This window comes from Bombyx mori, chromosome 21, assembly GCF_030269925.1.
Source record: "Bombyx mori chromosome 21, ASM3026992v2".
Taxonomy (NCBI): Eukaryota; Metazoa; Arthropoda; class Insecta; order Lepidoptera; family Bombycidae; genus Bombyx; species Bombyx mori.
In genome coordinates this window covers 8,049,241-8,066,077 of record NC_085127.1, presented here as the reverse complement: position 1 = coordinate 8,066,077, position 16,837 = coordinate 8,049,241, and the positions used below count along the sequence as shown (strand labels likewise).

Sequence of the window (16,837 nt, the reverse complement as noted above, 5' to 3'; positions counted from 1 at the left end):
GATTACCGTAAAGAAATATTACATTATTATGAGTGCCTATGTTTTTGTTAGTCATAATATGATGATAGATTTTTGGAAGGCTTAAAAGCCAAATAAACGACGGAATTGTTTCAAATTATTATTTTTGATTTCCCGTAGAGTTTATAGCGATGTTAAGAGTCTTAAGATAAGAGCCATTCACGGGCTCTGATTATAATCGGACATATATGATCTTGTCAACTGATATAAAATCCAAAACAAAAGACTTGTCAATGTTAATGTAATCTGCTTAATAAAGTAACTTTTAGCCTTGATTATCCCATTTGGCTGTGTCCCTGGCATTGCTGACTTCCATGAACACCGGTAGCCGCTCATCATCAGGTGGACCGGATGCTCGTTTGCTTAGGCAATAAGTAAAAGAAAAAAAGAAAACTTATTTAAACTTTAAAAGGAAATAATATTTCCGTTTGTAAATAAATACAAAACTTATAAAGGTCATCAACTCCATCATAAGTCGTATTTTATTGATAGGAATAAAAGCGAAAGCCGAAAGGTCCTTTCGATATCGCACGGATGTGAGTAAGGTGACCTTTTTTATGTGAGGCCGTTAGTGTTAAGTCCTCTACAAACGTACCTGGGCGCGGGCGTGTGATCGGCGAGAGATTTACCCTAAGGATACAACTTTATGAAGAAACATTGCTACTTCTTAAGATGTCGGCCTTTGAAGATAGTGTGATCTGCTTTGAAAATAATCCCTGCTGTTCCTTAGCACCTTTTATATACCCTATACAATCACATATACATATTATTATATATTATTACATACTTATTTTCCTGAATATAAAAGATAATGTTGTACTGAACAATACCTATGTTATGTTGTTTTATATTTTAAGGAAATTAGTGTTATTAGTAGACTATGGAGAATATTGTACATCATAACATAATTTACATTGAAAATTAGTAGGAGCTAGAGTAGCCAGAGTAGGTATGATAATAGGTTGTTTGAAGTCGTCGTGGCCTAAGTTATAAGACGCCCAATGCATTCGTGTTGAGCAATGCACCGGTGTTCGAATCCCAGGCGGGTACTAATTTTTCTAATGAATTACGTACTCTACAAATGTTCACGATTGACTTACACGGTGAAGGAATAACTTCGTGTAATAAAAATTAAACCCAGAAAATTATAATCTGCGTAATTACTGGTGGTAGGACGTCTTGTGTGCCACCACCTTGCCTATTTTGGCCGTGAAGCAGTAATGCGATTCGGTTTGAAGGGTGGGGCAGCCGTTGTACTGTTAAAAGTCATGTCTCAAGGTGGGTGGCGGTAACTACGTTATAGATGTCTATGGGTTCCGGTAACCACTTAACACCAGGTGGGCTGTGAGCTCGTCCATCCATTTAACCAATAAAAAATAACTAGAATTTTTTTCGCAACAATTTGTTTTGAGACAACTGCTAGAGCAATAAAAAATAACTAGAATTTTTTTCGCAACAATTTGTTTTGAGACAACAAACAGGTACCGAATACCATTTTGACTATTTCTACTGAAAAGCAGTTGAGGGATTCTGTTTAAGGAGTGATATAGCCGTGATGTAATGCAAGTGATTACGATTTTCAGCATTATGAACAGCAGCTGAATCGTAAGCTCGTTGACAAAATATGTGATGCAATAAAAAAAATCCTTAAAAATCATTCATCGTACAAAAATACTAAAAATTGTACAATCCGTTTAAAACATCAAATAGGATCCTTTATTTTCCTTAGATGTCAGCTGTATAATTGATTTTCTGCATCGCTGGCACCCTTTCTCATTTCTTCTTCAAGGTGATGTTCTGAGGTCTGCCGTACGCGGTAATCATGTTACATGGGACAAGTATTTTCAAAGAGTTAATTTGGTTTTGGAATCCAATTACGTAATTCGTAGAATATCGTATACCGTACAGTTTTGTTTGAAAAAAGAGTTTCATTGTCGTGTTTGCTTTTGTAATTTTTTTAGTTTTTTTTTTAAATGAAAAAAAAAATAACCAAGTTATTCAACGACTTGGTTTTATACCAGAAGATTTTATATGAAAATTGTGTGTCAGAGTCAGACTACTGATCAAAAGTCACGAGCCAAGCGACGTACAAAATGAGACGAATATCTTAGCTATCGATGTATTCACAATGCCACGTCCATCGTTTTGCTCCTGAGAGAGGAATTTGAGGAATGCCAGTGGACTTGCGACCCTGGTGCCGGGCTATAAGTGCGAAATTCCTCCCGTAATTTTTACTATCATAATGATGGTAAAGTTTAATTATGAAGGCCTATTTATAACAGGAAATAATCTTGCGTTCCGGCTTAAAGAAAACTAGACCCTAATTTTGTGCTAACAAAGTAAACGAAAAACAAAATCTCAACTTTTAAGGCAAGATGGTATATCACTGTAGTGAGATAACATATTTATCAGAATTTTTATAGAGATAAATCGGAAAAGCTCTTTCTAAGCTACACCTTTTTCTAAGACACAAGCTTCACTTAGTGCAGAGACTGTTGAAAAAGTGTATGTTAATAGTTATAGTTTTTGGGAATAATATAACATTAATCATATTATTCATATATATGCACAATCTATATATATAAAAATGAATTGCTGTTCGTTAGTCTCGCTAAAACTCGAGAACGGCTGGACCGATTTGGCTAATTTTGGTCTTGAATTATTTGTGGAAGTCCAGAGAAGGTTTAAAAGGTAGATAAATATGAAAATGCTCGGAATTAAATAAACATAAGATTTTTGTTTTCACTTTGATGTGTCCCCCGTCGGACGGATTCATTTTGTTTGTTTCAAGTTTATTTTATACAAAAGTTTAGGTCTTTTATTTATCGATTGAGGCACTACGAAGTCTGCCGGGTCAGCTAGTCTACTAATAAAATCATAAATTGACTCACATGCATTGTCCCTCATGAATGAATGTTAATTGAATATTCAAAAAATTATCGTCGATCAATTTATTACTTTGTTGATTTTTATATACCTGTGAAATATGCACAATTTAATGATATTTTATTACTTGTTTGTTATGAAGTATTTTTTATGAATAAATAAAACAAAAAAATCTTTATTACACTAAACTTTATTAATAGTCTTATAATGATTATAACTTAGTCTTTCTCTGTTTACAGATAAAATGGTAACGAAATAAAAATGTTTCATAAAATTTAATTTACTCTTTATCAATTAATATGGTTTGGGTTAATATCATATAAAGTAAGGGGAAAATAGTGTAAGGTAAATAAAAATAATCTTTTGAATCAGTCAGATAAATATTAATATTATCTAGTATGGTTTTTATTACCCCGTAATAAGAATAATAAAATCAATAATATCGAAAATAATAATCATCTAACTCGAAAGTTTCAAAATGTCGGACAAAACGCAATTCACCTTTCAATTTCCCAATTACTTTATTTCATAGCTCCACATCGATATATTTTTATGAGAATCAATACCAATCTTTTATGTTTTTAAAAGTAATATTGTATCTTATGATCATTACTTATGCATTAAAAAGCCCAGCAGTAATTATAAAATACAAAAAAAAAATGTAATTAATAATTACCTAGAAGAGTAGGGAACTGCAGTTTTCATACAATTCATAGAAGCAACCACTTAATAGAAACTTAAAAAAATTAAACCAAAACTTTAAGTTAATTATCAATTGCACTGAGTTCTGGTATTCCAATTATTTTTAATTGATAAAGAGTAAAATAAATTATTTTAGGGGCCGGCTATGCCATAACATTGTAACAAACATTCGTGGTGTAGCTTCCACAGAAACTATTTACTAAACTGTACAATTTAATATTCATATCAATTTTTTGGTTAAATACGCAATAGTTGAGTAGTGACACAAAGATATTGAAACATTTAATATTTTTTGTCATATTATGCAATATGTACATTCTACCTTATTAAAATTAAATAATATATTTCAATAAAATTTTGGTAAACTTTACACTTAAAGCTAAAATACACTTCGTGTACGTATGCGGTTTTGGCATAGAGATTCAGACATTCTGCTTAAATTATTTTACAAAAGATAAATTATATACACCGAATACAAAAATAATAATTGATCAAATTAAAATATTTGTCTTGATCAAAATCTTTATGCTTAATTTCGTTATAAAGGCTGCTGTTATTGTAATTTACGTAATTTTTTAACGTTTTTTATTTACTTTTAATACATATTGATGATGCGTAAGGTTCTATATTAAAATTAAACTTAACTAAAATAAAGCCTAATCCATTAAACTAAAATTTAATTGAAAAAATGTTCAACAAATATGTATAATACGTATGTAGGTTTATTATACTCGTACTTGCGATAGAAAATATTAAGCTATTCAACAGTACAGATTATTAATTAATTCGTTATAATTTTATCCTAACTTTCATGGTCATTCATGTAATCACTAGTCTACAAAAAATATTGTTACTTAAATTTTGTTAATTTTTGATTTAGTTGAATTTAGAAGTTCATACTTAAACAAAAGCAACCAATTAGATTATAATTTATTCTGAACAATAAAGCATAAAGAAGATCGAGAATTAACTGTAATTTTAACAATTATTTTCAAAATTTAAAGATATAGCACAAGTAAATTTGATAGAACAAATAGGTAAAACTCTTGCGAATGCCAAAACAAAGTTCCTTTGTTCCACGTGTCATGATGTACAGCAGCTTGGTTCTCGCCTGACAAAGATACGTGTATTGTTAATTTTACACAAATTTTCCAATGTATTTAGAAAATTCCATTGTACCTACTCGTACTAATAGTGGACCCAACTATCTATGTTATGCCTAAAGTTGTTGATTTATCGTAGTAAATTGTTAACTAAATTTATAAATCTACTTAAGGTACTTCTCCACTTAAATGTTATACAGTTGCTTATATTTGTAATAAATATATAACAATTCGATGAATTAAAAAAAGTAATTGCCAAGATCATATATTTAGTAGAATTAAAAGTATCTCTTTATATAAAATAACTGCTTACCAATCAATACGTGAACGTTAATGGTGACTTGAGAATGATTGAGTAGAAGGCATGTGTAGGTTCCACTGTCATTTTGTGATGCCGACGTTACACTTATTGTGGCACTAAAAATTACAATACGTTTATATACGAATAAATATTTCATAATCTCTATTTTGGATTTAAAGATATTTATGGAACATTCTAAGGTTTTATAAGATAAATCTTTGAGTTTTTTAACTGTTTTCTCAGCGTAGATAGAGAAATGAACCAAAAGCCCTTTTTAGACACAAGGTCTAAAATAAAAAAATAATAAAAAAATGGTCCATTACTCAAACCAAAACCCTTAGTGTTGTTCGTCAGTAATATAAAATACATAGCAACGAAGCTCCATCGCTCACAAAATACTCTAGAATCATTTGTATATTTACTACTAATATTAATATTTTTACAAAATTGGTTGTTTATATTTACCTTAAATTCCTCCAAGTGACATTTTGGAAAAAGTCCTTCCCCTGTTTCCTCCACATAATTCCGTACACATTATTCACCGTAGGCGGTGTGGTTGGAACAACTGTTGTCAACTCTTTTGTAGTCGTTTCAGGTTTTCTGGTCGTTGTACCTATACTAACCGTCGAAGTAATTGTAGATGTTTCGACACTCCAACTTTTGTTCATCATAATATCTATTCTATTAAATATAGTACTTGATTTAGTTGTCAGTTCTGTTGTTGTTGTTCTTAAAGTAGTTGTTGTTGTGGGAATTGGCGTCGTAACCGGATTGCTTGTGGATAGTGTTGAAGCATATTCTTCAGATAATATACAAGATAGCTTTATTGCACTACCCGCTTTGTAAAATCTATCTTTCATATCGTGCGAATCGTCTCCGTTTATTGTTATTACTGGAGCTGCAAAAGTATAATTTAAAGTTTATTTTTTATATTAAAAAGTCTCAAATTAAGTAAAACCGATTTTAATGAACTTATTTTATGGATCAATTAATCTAATGAAGACACGTTATCTTTAGAAATAAACTATCTTCGTATATTTATCTAATTAGCAACATAAATTCTGTAATCTATTTATTATTAAAGTTTGCCAAATTTTGGAGATCTAAGAGATTTTTGATTGTAGTTTTATGTATTTATGTTAAATTAATATTCTAAACTATGGAATATAGCTTTTCGGTTACAAAATTTTCGGGTACATGTGAACGAAATATCCTTTTTTTAGGTCTCTCTGAAACATATTTAATTTAGAAAGAAAAGAAACGGCGCGAAAGCGAAATGAGAAAGATTTTTTTCCTTTTCAAATGTAGGAATCCTCGTATCTAAAGCTCGTTGGTTCGTTTCAATTAATGCTGAGAACCGGGAAAGTAAACTTGTCGCACTTACGTAATACGGTTAGGTTCGTAAATATGGTTCTAGGAGGATGAGTGGATATTTGGCACATATAGTGCCCTGCGTCAGATCTTTTCACAGGATTCATGCTAAGCCTCCAATTGTTTGGATATTGGAATTTTACTGCGATCCGACTATCGCCCGTATATGGAGCGGGACCAACGGTAAGTAGTTGCGCAGAGTCGGTCGTGTTACGCAGCCACATCACCTAAAAAAGTTTCTTTAACCATAAATATTTGATGATCATAAATATATCAAGAGCTTCCGCACAGGATTAAAGTCTTTTGTATTTACACTCTTTTGAAATAAAGTTTAAATACAAAATATTGCTGCCGTGGACTTAGATTAAAAATATAACGTTGAATTAACTGAGCCTTTGTATGTAATAGAGTTTATGTATTGCAATCACTGATTTATTGAAAACATTTTTTTGCACAATATGGTTGTAACTCATACTGTTTTATTAGGTATATTTTATCTTATTTAATAAAAATTATTTGTAGCGCATACATTTTTTACGTAAGTAAACACTCCACGTATTGAATTCAAGTACTCACTGTTTTATCTTTGAGCATTACAACCCGGCAATTTAACAGCGCCTCAGCTCCCACGTGAGCCGTGACTTGAGTGTACTTCTCCTCCTCGAAATATGGCCCCCAGTGGTGTTCGTGGTGATGATCGTGGTAACTTTGATATGGAGCATAATTTCTCGTGTCTTCTACCTTAGCTGTAAAATATTTTATTCATTGTTATAAAGAAAATTACTATATGAATAAGTTATTTGCGATATTTTCTAAAATGTAGCCATGTTTTTGTTATCATAGTTTTGTTACCAAGCTCATGGCCTTTCTGCTGCTAAGTGGATAACGGAGCCCATAGACATCATTATGCGGATTTTGACCTTGAGACATGAGATGAATATCCCGACTGTACGACTGCTTTTTATTATTTAAATCATAGTTAGGCCAACGAGTCGCTAGGCCGTCTGAGGGTAGGTGGTCACCGTCGCTTATGGACAGCATTTCTAGGGGCATAGCCAAGTCATTGTCTACCACTGCAGACTCTCCTCAAATTTTGTTTGAAGAATGATATATAGCATTCCGGAAACATTATGAAGGGGAATTCATTGCAAAGCCGGATGGTACGTGGTAATAAAGTCTGAATATACATAATAGATAAAAGTAGTGGTTACAGATAGTACGAATTTACAATGAACCCTTGCTCTGGATACATACAGTGAAATAGTAAAAATTCCATGAAGGGATATCTCAGTTTCAGGTGTTGTTCAATTATTAAATATTATGTTACAATAAAATGTTTATGAAGTCTAAAACTGTGACCATGTTAAAGCTAAATAAAGTTTTATAAATTGTTAATTGAAGTAGTAATGACCACAGCAAGACTTTACTCAAAGGCATAAAGTACCCTCTTATCAGGGGGCCCACCTCGTGATCGGAGGCGTTCGCGTCGAGATCGAGGCAACCGGGTTGCGGTACCTCGGTCTCGTACTGGACGGTCGTTGGAGCTTCCGCGCTCACTTTGAAAGATTAGGTCCCCGACTGATGGCGGCTGCCGGCTCACTGAGTCGGCTGTTGCCGAACATCGGGGGGCCTGACGTGGTGGTGCGTCGCCTTTACACGGGGGTGGTGCGGTCGATGGCACTGTACGGGGCTCCCGTGTGGTGCCACGCCCTGACCCGCGACAACGTTGCGGCGTTGCGACGTCCGCAGCGCGCGATTGCGGTCAGGGCGGTTCGTGGATACCGCACCGTCTCGTTTGAGGCGGCGTGCGTGCTAGCTGGGACGCCTCCCTGGGACTCGCTGCGGATTACGCGTGGCGATGCGATCTCCGCTCCAGGGGGGAGCCGCGTCCCGGCGCGGCGGAAGTTCGAGCGCGGAAGCTTCAATCTCGGCATGCCGTGCTCGAGGCGTGGTCTCGCCGCCTGGCGGACCCCGCCTACGGGCGACGGACCATCGAGGCGATCCGCCCGGTCCTCTCGGACTGGGTGAATCGCGACCGAGGACGTCTCACCTTCCGAGCGACGCAGGTGCTCACGGGACACGGCTGTTTCGGTCGCTACCTGCACCTCGTCGCCCGGAGGGAGCCGACGCCGAAGTGCCACCACTGCAGTGGCTGCAACGAGGACACGGCGGAGCACACGCTCGCGTACTGCACCGCTTTCGCGGAGCAGCGCCGCGTCCTCGTTGCAAAAATAGGACCGGACTTGTCGCTTCCGACCGTCGTGGCTACGATGCTCGACTTCTGCGAGTCCACCATCTCGCAGAAGGAGGCGGCGGAACGGGAGAGGGAGAGCTCTTCTTCCCTCTTGGCGCCGTGCCACCGCCGTCGAGCCGGGGTTCGGAGGAGGGCGTTTGTCCAGCTCCAGCCCCTATGAGGAGGCAGTCTCCTCCCGGTGATGGTCACGGGGCGACCTAAGGGGGTTGAGGCTGCGCCGCACGCTACCGTCACTCTAGCGCGCTGGCACCAGGAGGACAGGACGGCGCGTCGGCGGCTGCGGACTGCGATGCGGTCCGCATTTTCGTCGTCGCTGTCGTCGCCGAACATACTGAACGGGTCTGACCCCGGACGGAGATCGGACGTCGGGTGTAAGAGTGCAGGGGAGTCGTTTAGTGGGTGGGCCCTAACATCCTTGGGCCCACGATCTGCTCTCAACACCTGCAGATCGTTGAGTCTCACATTCCCCGCGCGCCCCCTAGGCGCGGGGACCTCGTAGGAGGTTCGGCCCCCGGCCCGAAAAAAAAAAAAAAACCCTCTTATAATAAGTGAATACGTTAAAGTTGCTATTAATACGGGTCGTTAGCTGAATGCATTTGTGCTAAAATAGATTCAAACTTTTGGTGACATCCAGATATTTTTAGCAAATATATTTTGTTCGTTCAATTTGATGTTTAACGAGTCTTATCTGTATATGTTAAAACAGCACAGTCTTTTGTATTTGATTAACTCAGAGGAATATATTTATGATAAGAATAGTTAAAGTTATCTTACGAGCAAATTTACTGTGCGCTAGTAAAATGTTATCTCCTTAAATTTGGTAGCAAATTATTTTACTGTTGATAGTACTATAAATTCGGCAAAGGAAATTTTCAGTTTAAGTACGGTGCTCCTAATAAAGTTTTCCTTTAAAATGTTTGACCTATCTTAAGATTGTCTGAAAACCTATCTAAAAGGTAATATTCTAATTAATCACAGCAGACTCTTATTATCTTAAAGAAAGGTAATCAAGAAGTAGATGTTTATAGAAACTGTTAATATAATAGCTAAAAGTCTATTACTCAATTTCAGAAATCTTTGCAAGCCTAAACGACATTTTTCTGAAGTTTTAGATAAAAAAAATATGAGGAAATAATTCACCAAATATGTATTATTTAAAGCTTAAAGGATATAAGCTTAATAGATTTAATCTATGAATTCCTGTCAGGTTTCATAAAATAAAACTGCAATATTTACATTGTATGCGATAAGAATATAAAAATAATTTAAATTTGAGAGCGAGATTATAAATCATGATCAGAATTCCCATTTCTAATTCCGTATTAATTTTCAAAAAAGGTTCAAATAGAGCCTGCATGAGCAACAGAAAAAACGATAAGGGGGATACCTTAATATCTCTTATACGTATAAATGGTATTATTATATATGTTCATACATATAGGTATATTGGCTTGCTACGGAAAGACAAAACAGCTTCGTAACTTTTTCCACTGTATGTTAATTTTTTGGGTTTTATTCTTCCTACTCGTACACTCTTGACAGAGTGGTCGTGGTCATGCATCAGTCGGATCCTGCGATACTGATGCTCTCGCGATGCCACGAAATGTGGCACGATGTTTCGCAGAGTGAGAGCAATCGTTTATATTGGGTTTTATAGCTATTAACCTCAGTGCTATCACCACCTACTGGTGGTAGGACCTCTTGTGAACTGGTTGTAGGACCACTTGTGAGTCTGCACGGGTAGGTACCACCACCCCGCCTATTTCTGTCGTGAAGCAGTAATGCGTTTCGGTTTGAAGGGTGGGGCAGCCGTTGTAACTATACTGAGACCTTGGAACTTATATCTCAAGGTGGTTGGCGCATTTACGTTGTAGACTATTATATATGTATCACACTATCATATATATGTATCACATAAAATGAATCCATATCCTGCGCAAAATTAATCTATATCCTGCGATCTTAGTGTTTATGATCGAACAATAAGTATTAGTAAATGGACATAATACAAAATTATGTTCTACGGATTTTGTGATTAAGTAATCGTGTAACTAGTTTTCTTTAGTGCAAATCAGTAAAACACTAACGACAAGTTTGTAATTATGTTGATTCATCTTTTGTGAGAGCTTTACGGTTTTGCGTGACCATAATGGACGGTAATTTGTGTTTGTCGAGAACAATAATTGAGACCTATAAAAGAACGCTTGTGCTAAACTGTAGTGGATCGGAGCCTGTTAGTGCGATACACTATTAGGTATTAAACATTTATTGAGCACTCACAGAAATTAGCTGTCAGAATACGAAAATGTGTAATCAATATGAGTCATACCAATTCTCGTGTCATTGAATATCTATAAAAGAAGGAAAAGCATGGCTTTTGTGTTATATTACTGTTCTTTCGATTTAGATAAATGTGCGTGGCATTCATCTTTCATTTGTTAAAGTATGAGAGTACAGAATCGTTCATTTTAAGATGTTTGCATATCACCAGCTACTTCATAATAATTAACTTTGAAGATATTTCATAAATCAAATAGTCAGGCCATTATCCAGGTTTTGTGCAAAGTAATTAAGAATATTATTTTATTATTTAGCATTTATCATTCTATAACTGTAAATATATTTTTGGAGTTTACTCCTTTAGAATCGATTTACATATATAGGCCCGGGGTATGAAAATTATGGGGACCAAAATCGTACTAGCATGTCACACGAAATGCGTTATGCGCATTTCGTGTGACATGCTAGTACATGCGCCGGCAGTCCGCCACAAAGCCTCGTACTGATCGCGCGTTTCTCTCATTATTGTATTTTCATATATTTGTTAGTCGTTTGTTTTGTGTCTCGTTAATTTGTTAATAATCTGTAGTGTATCGTGTTGTCGTAATATAGAACTATTTCTCGTATTGTTTCGTTTAATTTTTTATATCCAGTAAACTCCAGTCGTGCGTCGGAGCGGACACACACACTTTTTTTTTTATTGCTTAGTTTGTTGGACGCGCCCACAGCCCACCTGGTGTTAAGTAGTTACTGGAGCTCATAGACATCCACAACGTAAATGCGCCACCCACCTTGAAATATAAGTTCTAAGGTCTCAAGTATAGTTACTACGGCTGCCCCACCCTTCAAACTGAAACGCATTACTGCTTCACGGCAGAAATAGGCAGGGTGGTGGGACATGGTCGAACACCGATGCATCGCAAGAAAACGAATTCCTCAGACGTCTTATTCGTTAGGCTACGACGACTACATATAGCTTGGGTATTTTGAAAACTCATCGTCGTTAAAATATGTTAAGAAAATTCCTTAAGTTCTGTGATATCCAATGAATACTTCAATCATAGTCATTAGCATCATAAATTTAGAACCGAAAAATATTTCTATATTCTTTATTCAATAAAATTGAGTTACCAATTCACTGAATAAACGACCATAGTACCTATAGGGTGAACATTTAAGAATAATCTATACTAATATATAAATCTGCAGTGGTTTTTACGGATGTTCCGTTATAACTACTGAACCATGTATTCGATTGACTTGAAACTTGGTATCCATGTAATATTTATGTGAGTGTTGGACTCCCTAATAATAGTAACAATAAATAATAATGTTAATTTTAAATGCCAAGCGAAGCGGGCGAGTACGGCTAATTCTGAATAAATTCTGTCACGTATGATGTCTTCAGATCGTTTTAAGCTAATGAATAATGCCGTCCATAGCATCGCTATCGAACTGTATTACAGTCACACACACAAATCGATACTTACTCTGTAACAAATGATCGGTCTTGTCAGTCGCCCCTTCTCGCTTGATGTTCTCCCGAAGCTGTTTCGTGATGTTTTTAAATATTTCTCTTGAAAGTGCGAGGCTGTCCTTTTCCTCGCTTCTACGTCTACGGACACCATTCGTTCTGTAGTCTTCTGGGAACCGCAATGGCTCTACAAGAGTAAGCATATTTATCACAATGGTCCCGCAGTAGACGAAATTCGACAATAATTAATTGAAATTATAAGTTTGAACATTATTGAGGTTCTATTGTCATAGACTATTATACTTATATAGTCACAGATTTCGCGAAGACCACACTGTAGACAAATAAAGATAGATAAATAAACAATATTAACCTATTCGCAATATGACCACATTAAGCAATAATAACAAGTTTGACAATAAGCAAAGAGTATATAGGTATATGGGTGTGTGTATGTGTGTCAAATACTTGGTAGTGTGTGTAATGTTTTTTTATTGATTTAATATATTAATGCATAATTTAAAAAAATATTAGCGTTATGCACTCCTTCTATACTCGTATATTTTCTATAAGTGTGGAAAATTTCATACTCCTCCGTCCGCACAATTTTCTTAAAAAGGGGTACAATTGCTTCACTTATTAATATATATGTCAAGAGTGACGAAATATAGTCTAGTAGTTCGGTTATTTAACTAATTTATGTATTATACAGCATACACATAAATATATAGTAAAGCCATACTCGTATTTCAACTGTGCTTTATTGTATGTGACGGTTGTGAATGTGGTTTCCAATGACGTATGTTTGAACTAACATTGTTTTATTAATTTTGACACTACAAATATTAATCAATTTTCACGACATACGTACGTGGTACTTTTTTTTAATATGAAATCGATAGACCGCAATAGGCAAATGAGTAGATGTGTTTTTTTTTGGAAAAAAATATGAAGTATGTGTTCAGATTAATGCAGTTGATTAGATTTGATATCAAGCACAAACACGTACATAGAGAAGTATTTAGTAAATCATTTCATCCGGAATGTTGTCGCATTGCCACACGACAATTAAGGTTCAAATCAAATAGGCAAATAAACATTTTCTATGTAAATGCTTTCACAAGTTTAGTGAGTTCGACGATGAATTAACAAAATTGTGTAATAAAAATGTAACCCACAAAATGTAAGTTTTTTTTTATTGCTTAGATGGATGGACGAGCTCACAGCCCACTTGATGTTAAGTGGTTACTGGAGCCCATAGATATCTAAAATGTAAGTGCGCCATTCCCCTTGAGATATAAGTTCTAAGTCTCAAGTGTAGTTACAACGGCTGCCCCACCCTTCAAACCGAAACGCATTACTGCTTCACAGCAGAAATAGGCAGGGCGGTGGTACCTACCCGTGCAGACTCACAAGATGTGAGTACCTACCACCAGTAAGTACGCAAATTATAATTTTACGGGTTTGATTTTTATTACACGATGTTATTCCTTCACCGTGGAAGTCAATCGTGAACATTTGTGGAGTACGTATTTCCTTAGAAAAACTGGTACCCGCCTGCGGGATTCGAACACCGGTGCATCATTAGATACGAAGGTACCGGACGTCTTATGCTTTAGGCCACGATGACTACTGAAGTTCGGTGTTGGTTTTTTTAATGCACTAGTTAAGTAATTGTGCTCATGATAAGTGGCGTGTATAACTAATATTAATAAAAATAATAATTATCACGGTTTTAGCACGCTTTTATTATTAAATTAAGCTCTATTTATGTATGGGATAGAGTTTTTCAATTTAATTTTCACCAACTACATTAATATTAATTAGAAAATGCGCACGTATCGAGAGTCGAGGGCAATAAAATAATTTTATTATTTTGGCCTACAATTATAGAATAACCAGCATACGAAGATTATTTCAACTTGATCTTTAATAAAATTATCTTTTCCGTAAATAGCGTTTATCGGAATTTACTCACCTAAAAATAAAATTTGAATTTACTATGACAGCCTCGTGGTTTGTCTAAGTTATCGAAAATCTGTCAGCGTTCTATCTTTGAGATAATTATCAAATTAAGTAGAATATCAAATATAAAATGAAAAATGTATGTCAGAGACTGTAAATGTATTTCAGATTTTAAGACTGAATAAAACTGACTGACACTAATACTTTGATTAAACTCAACAATTGAACTAATTCGACAGTACGCCCTTTCAAATATAAAAATATTTTCAGTCGAGCACATAAATTCCTCCTTTATTGGCATCAGTTAAAAATTGACTGATATTTATTTTAAAACTAGCTGACCCGGCAGACTTCGTAGTGCCTCAATCGATAAATAAAATACCTAAACTTTTGTGTAAAATAAACTTAAAACAAACAAAAGGAATCCGTCCGATGGGAGGGACATGAAACGAAAAACAAAATTGTTATTTTTATTTAATTTCGAGCATTTTCATATTTATCTACGTTTTAAACCTTCTTTGGACTTCCACAAATAATTCAAGACCAAAATTAGCCAAATCGGTCCAGCCGTTCTCGAATTTTAGCGAGACTAACGAACAGCAATTCATTTTTATATATAGAGATAGATAAAATTCGTACGTTCAGAATATCATTGATTTCGAAATCGATTACTTAAATCTATCAAATCTTGCCAACAAACTTCAGTCATTAATTGATAGGGTGTTTTAGGTTATTAACTTTCGATTAGATCATTATTAATGTTCGACCTTTAGTACTTACCGAATCCTTGCTACTGCAAGATTGATGACGCGATTCTTAACAAATCCTGAGATGATCATGTCGTTTGATAAATTTTTAGATAAACATAAATATATCGTAGAAGAAGTAAAAGTATCAATATATCAAATAGTGTCTAATTGTACATGAAATAGTTCTGTTTTAAACAAAATAAATAAATGCTAGTAACTGCACAAATAGTTACCAATAGAAAGATATAACAATTTCACTTAAATTTGTTTATGTTTTTAGTTACATTTTTACCTGGAATTTCTATAGACCTAGCAGATACATCTAGAACTATAGATTTTACTAGTAGTGTTGTGGGCCCGTATAGAATAACGCGTGTAGAGGATGCAATCAAACGTTTCAGTGTCCCAGTTCAAATATCATTGCACTACGAGCGTCTATTGTCTATGAACTTCCCTAGTTGCTTCCGATAGACATTATACAAGCTGATAAAAGGTTTTGTGTTAAATTGCAATTCGGGTAAATGCAAATGTTTTTTCAGCCTACATTTCCATACGTGTGGGTTTTGTAACTGAGCGGTCATTATTGTAGCTGTCATTGTCCGTAGCAATGTTAGTGAATTGTCCAAAGACGTATAAACATGATAAGCCTGATGACAAATAACAATGTAATCAAACAATTTCTTCTCTTTAATTTACGAAACAATAAAATATGTCAATTTTAGTGTTAGATATCAGTTAATTTTAGGCTATAACTTATCGCATAAGTAATCCTAATAAATATATCTAAAAAATCGTAACATATCGACACTTGAATGGCAAACGTGAGTAAGCGACAATGCGTGAACTTTACAGTAGGCTAATTTAAAATTGAAATACCGGAAAACAAAATTTATTTTAACGAATCTAGCTGCAGTAGAATCTAGCTAGTAGCTGTAGGATTGAAAGGGTTTTAATAGACCTAGAAATATATTTTTTTTGCGCATCGAATATGGTTATTGTCTATCATTTATGTACAAAACAGTTATTGTCGCTTAGTCATGTTTGCCTTTCAAGCGTCGATATATTAGCAAATTTTTATGTATCTCTACACAGAAATCGTGTGTAGCAACTTTTGTTCGACACAATCTTTGGGCCTGTTCATTTTAACCAAAAATTTTATGCATCCACCATTCCATGAATATACTTTTAATGTACAATAAATTTGAACGTATAAATTCAATTCAATTTAATGAATTATTCGAATATAAATTTCAAATGGAAGAATAGCGTTATAGTATTTTTGTTTTAACTTTAATGAATATCAGATAATTGCTGTGTAATATATTACTTTAAAAATATTATGTATGTCCCGCTTTCTAAAGCAGTTGTAATACTGGTCAAATACCTTTTTCCTTCGCGTAATCGTACGTGTGGAACGCGATATTTGTTTACGAAATAAAAATACGAACGTTTTTTTTTAAATTGAAATAGTCCTGTTACGGTGCAACGCTTTAAACCATCATGACCTTACCACCGAACCCGAATGTAGTTTCAGTACTGAAAAGAATCGCCAAGAAACTTGCTAGTTCTTATACAAATACAAATGTTTATCGCAACACAGAAAAAAAAAACACGAAATGTATTTAATCCGTACATACAATACATATAATAATGATCGATAAATAATATAAAGATAATTACTGGGAAAAGTCAGACACGGTCATTTGACCTGAAACTAGTACTGCCGCTATTATG

The 16,837-nt window shown here is 35.1% G+C and overlaps 1 protein-coding gene across 1 annotated transcript in view; it reads right to left on the bottom strand.

Moving 5' to 3' along the window:
• Positions 1–3,076: 3,076 nt before the first annotated feature.
• The window catches only part of LOC101741259 (uncharacterized), a 43,216-nt gene continuing 29,455 nt past the window's right edge, over positions 3,077–16,837 (bottom strand). The window contains exons 3-8 of the mRNA XM_004929707.5: positions 12,406–12,576; positions 6,958–7,127; positions 6,395–6,608; positions 5,476–5,908; positions 5,023–5,126; positions 3,077–4,717 (exon numbers count right to left, since the gene is read on the bottom strand). Of these exons, the coding sequence (XP_004929764.3) occupies positions 4,605–4,717; positions 5,023–5,126; positions 5,476–5,908; positions 6,395–6,608; positions 6,958–7,127; positions 12,406–12,576 (1,205 nt within the window). The 3' untranslated portion in view covers positions 3,077–4,604. The remainder of the gene's footprint in view (positions 4,718–5,022; positions 5,127–5,475; positions 5,909–6,394; positions 6,609–6,957; positions 7,128–12,405; positions 12,577–16,837) is intronic.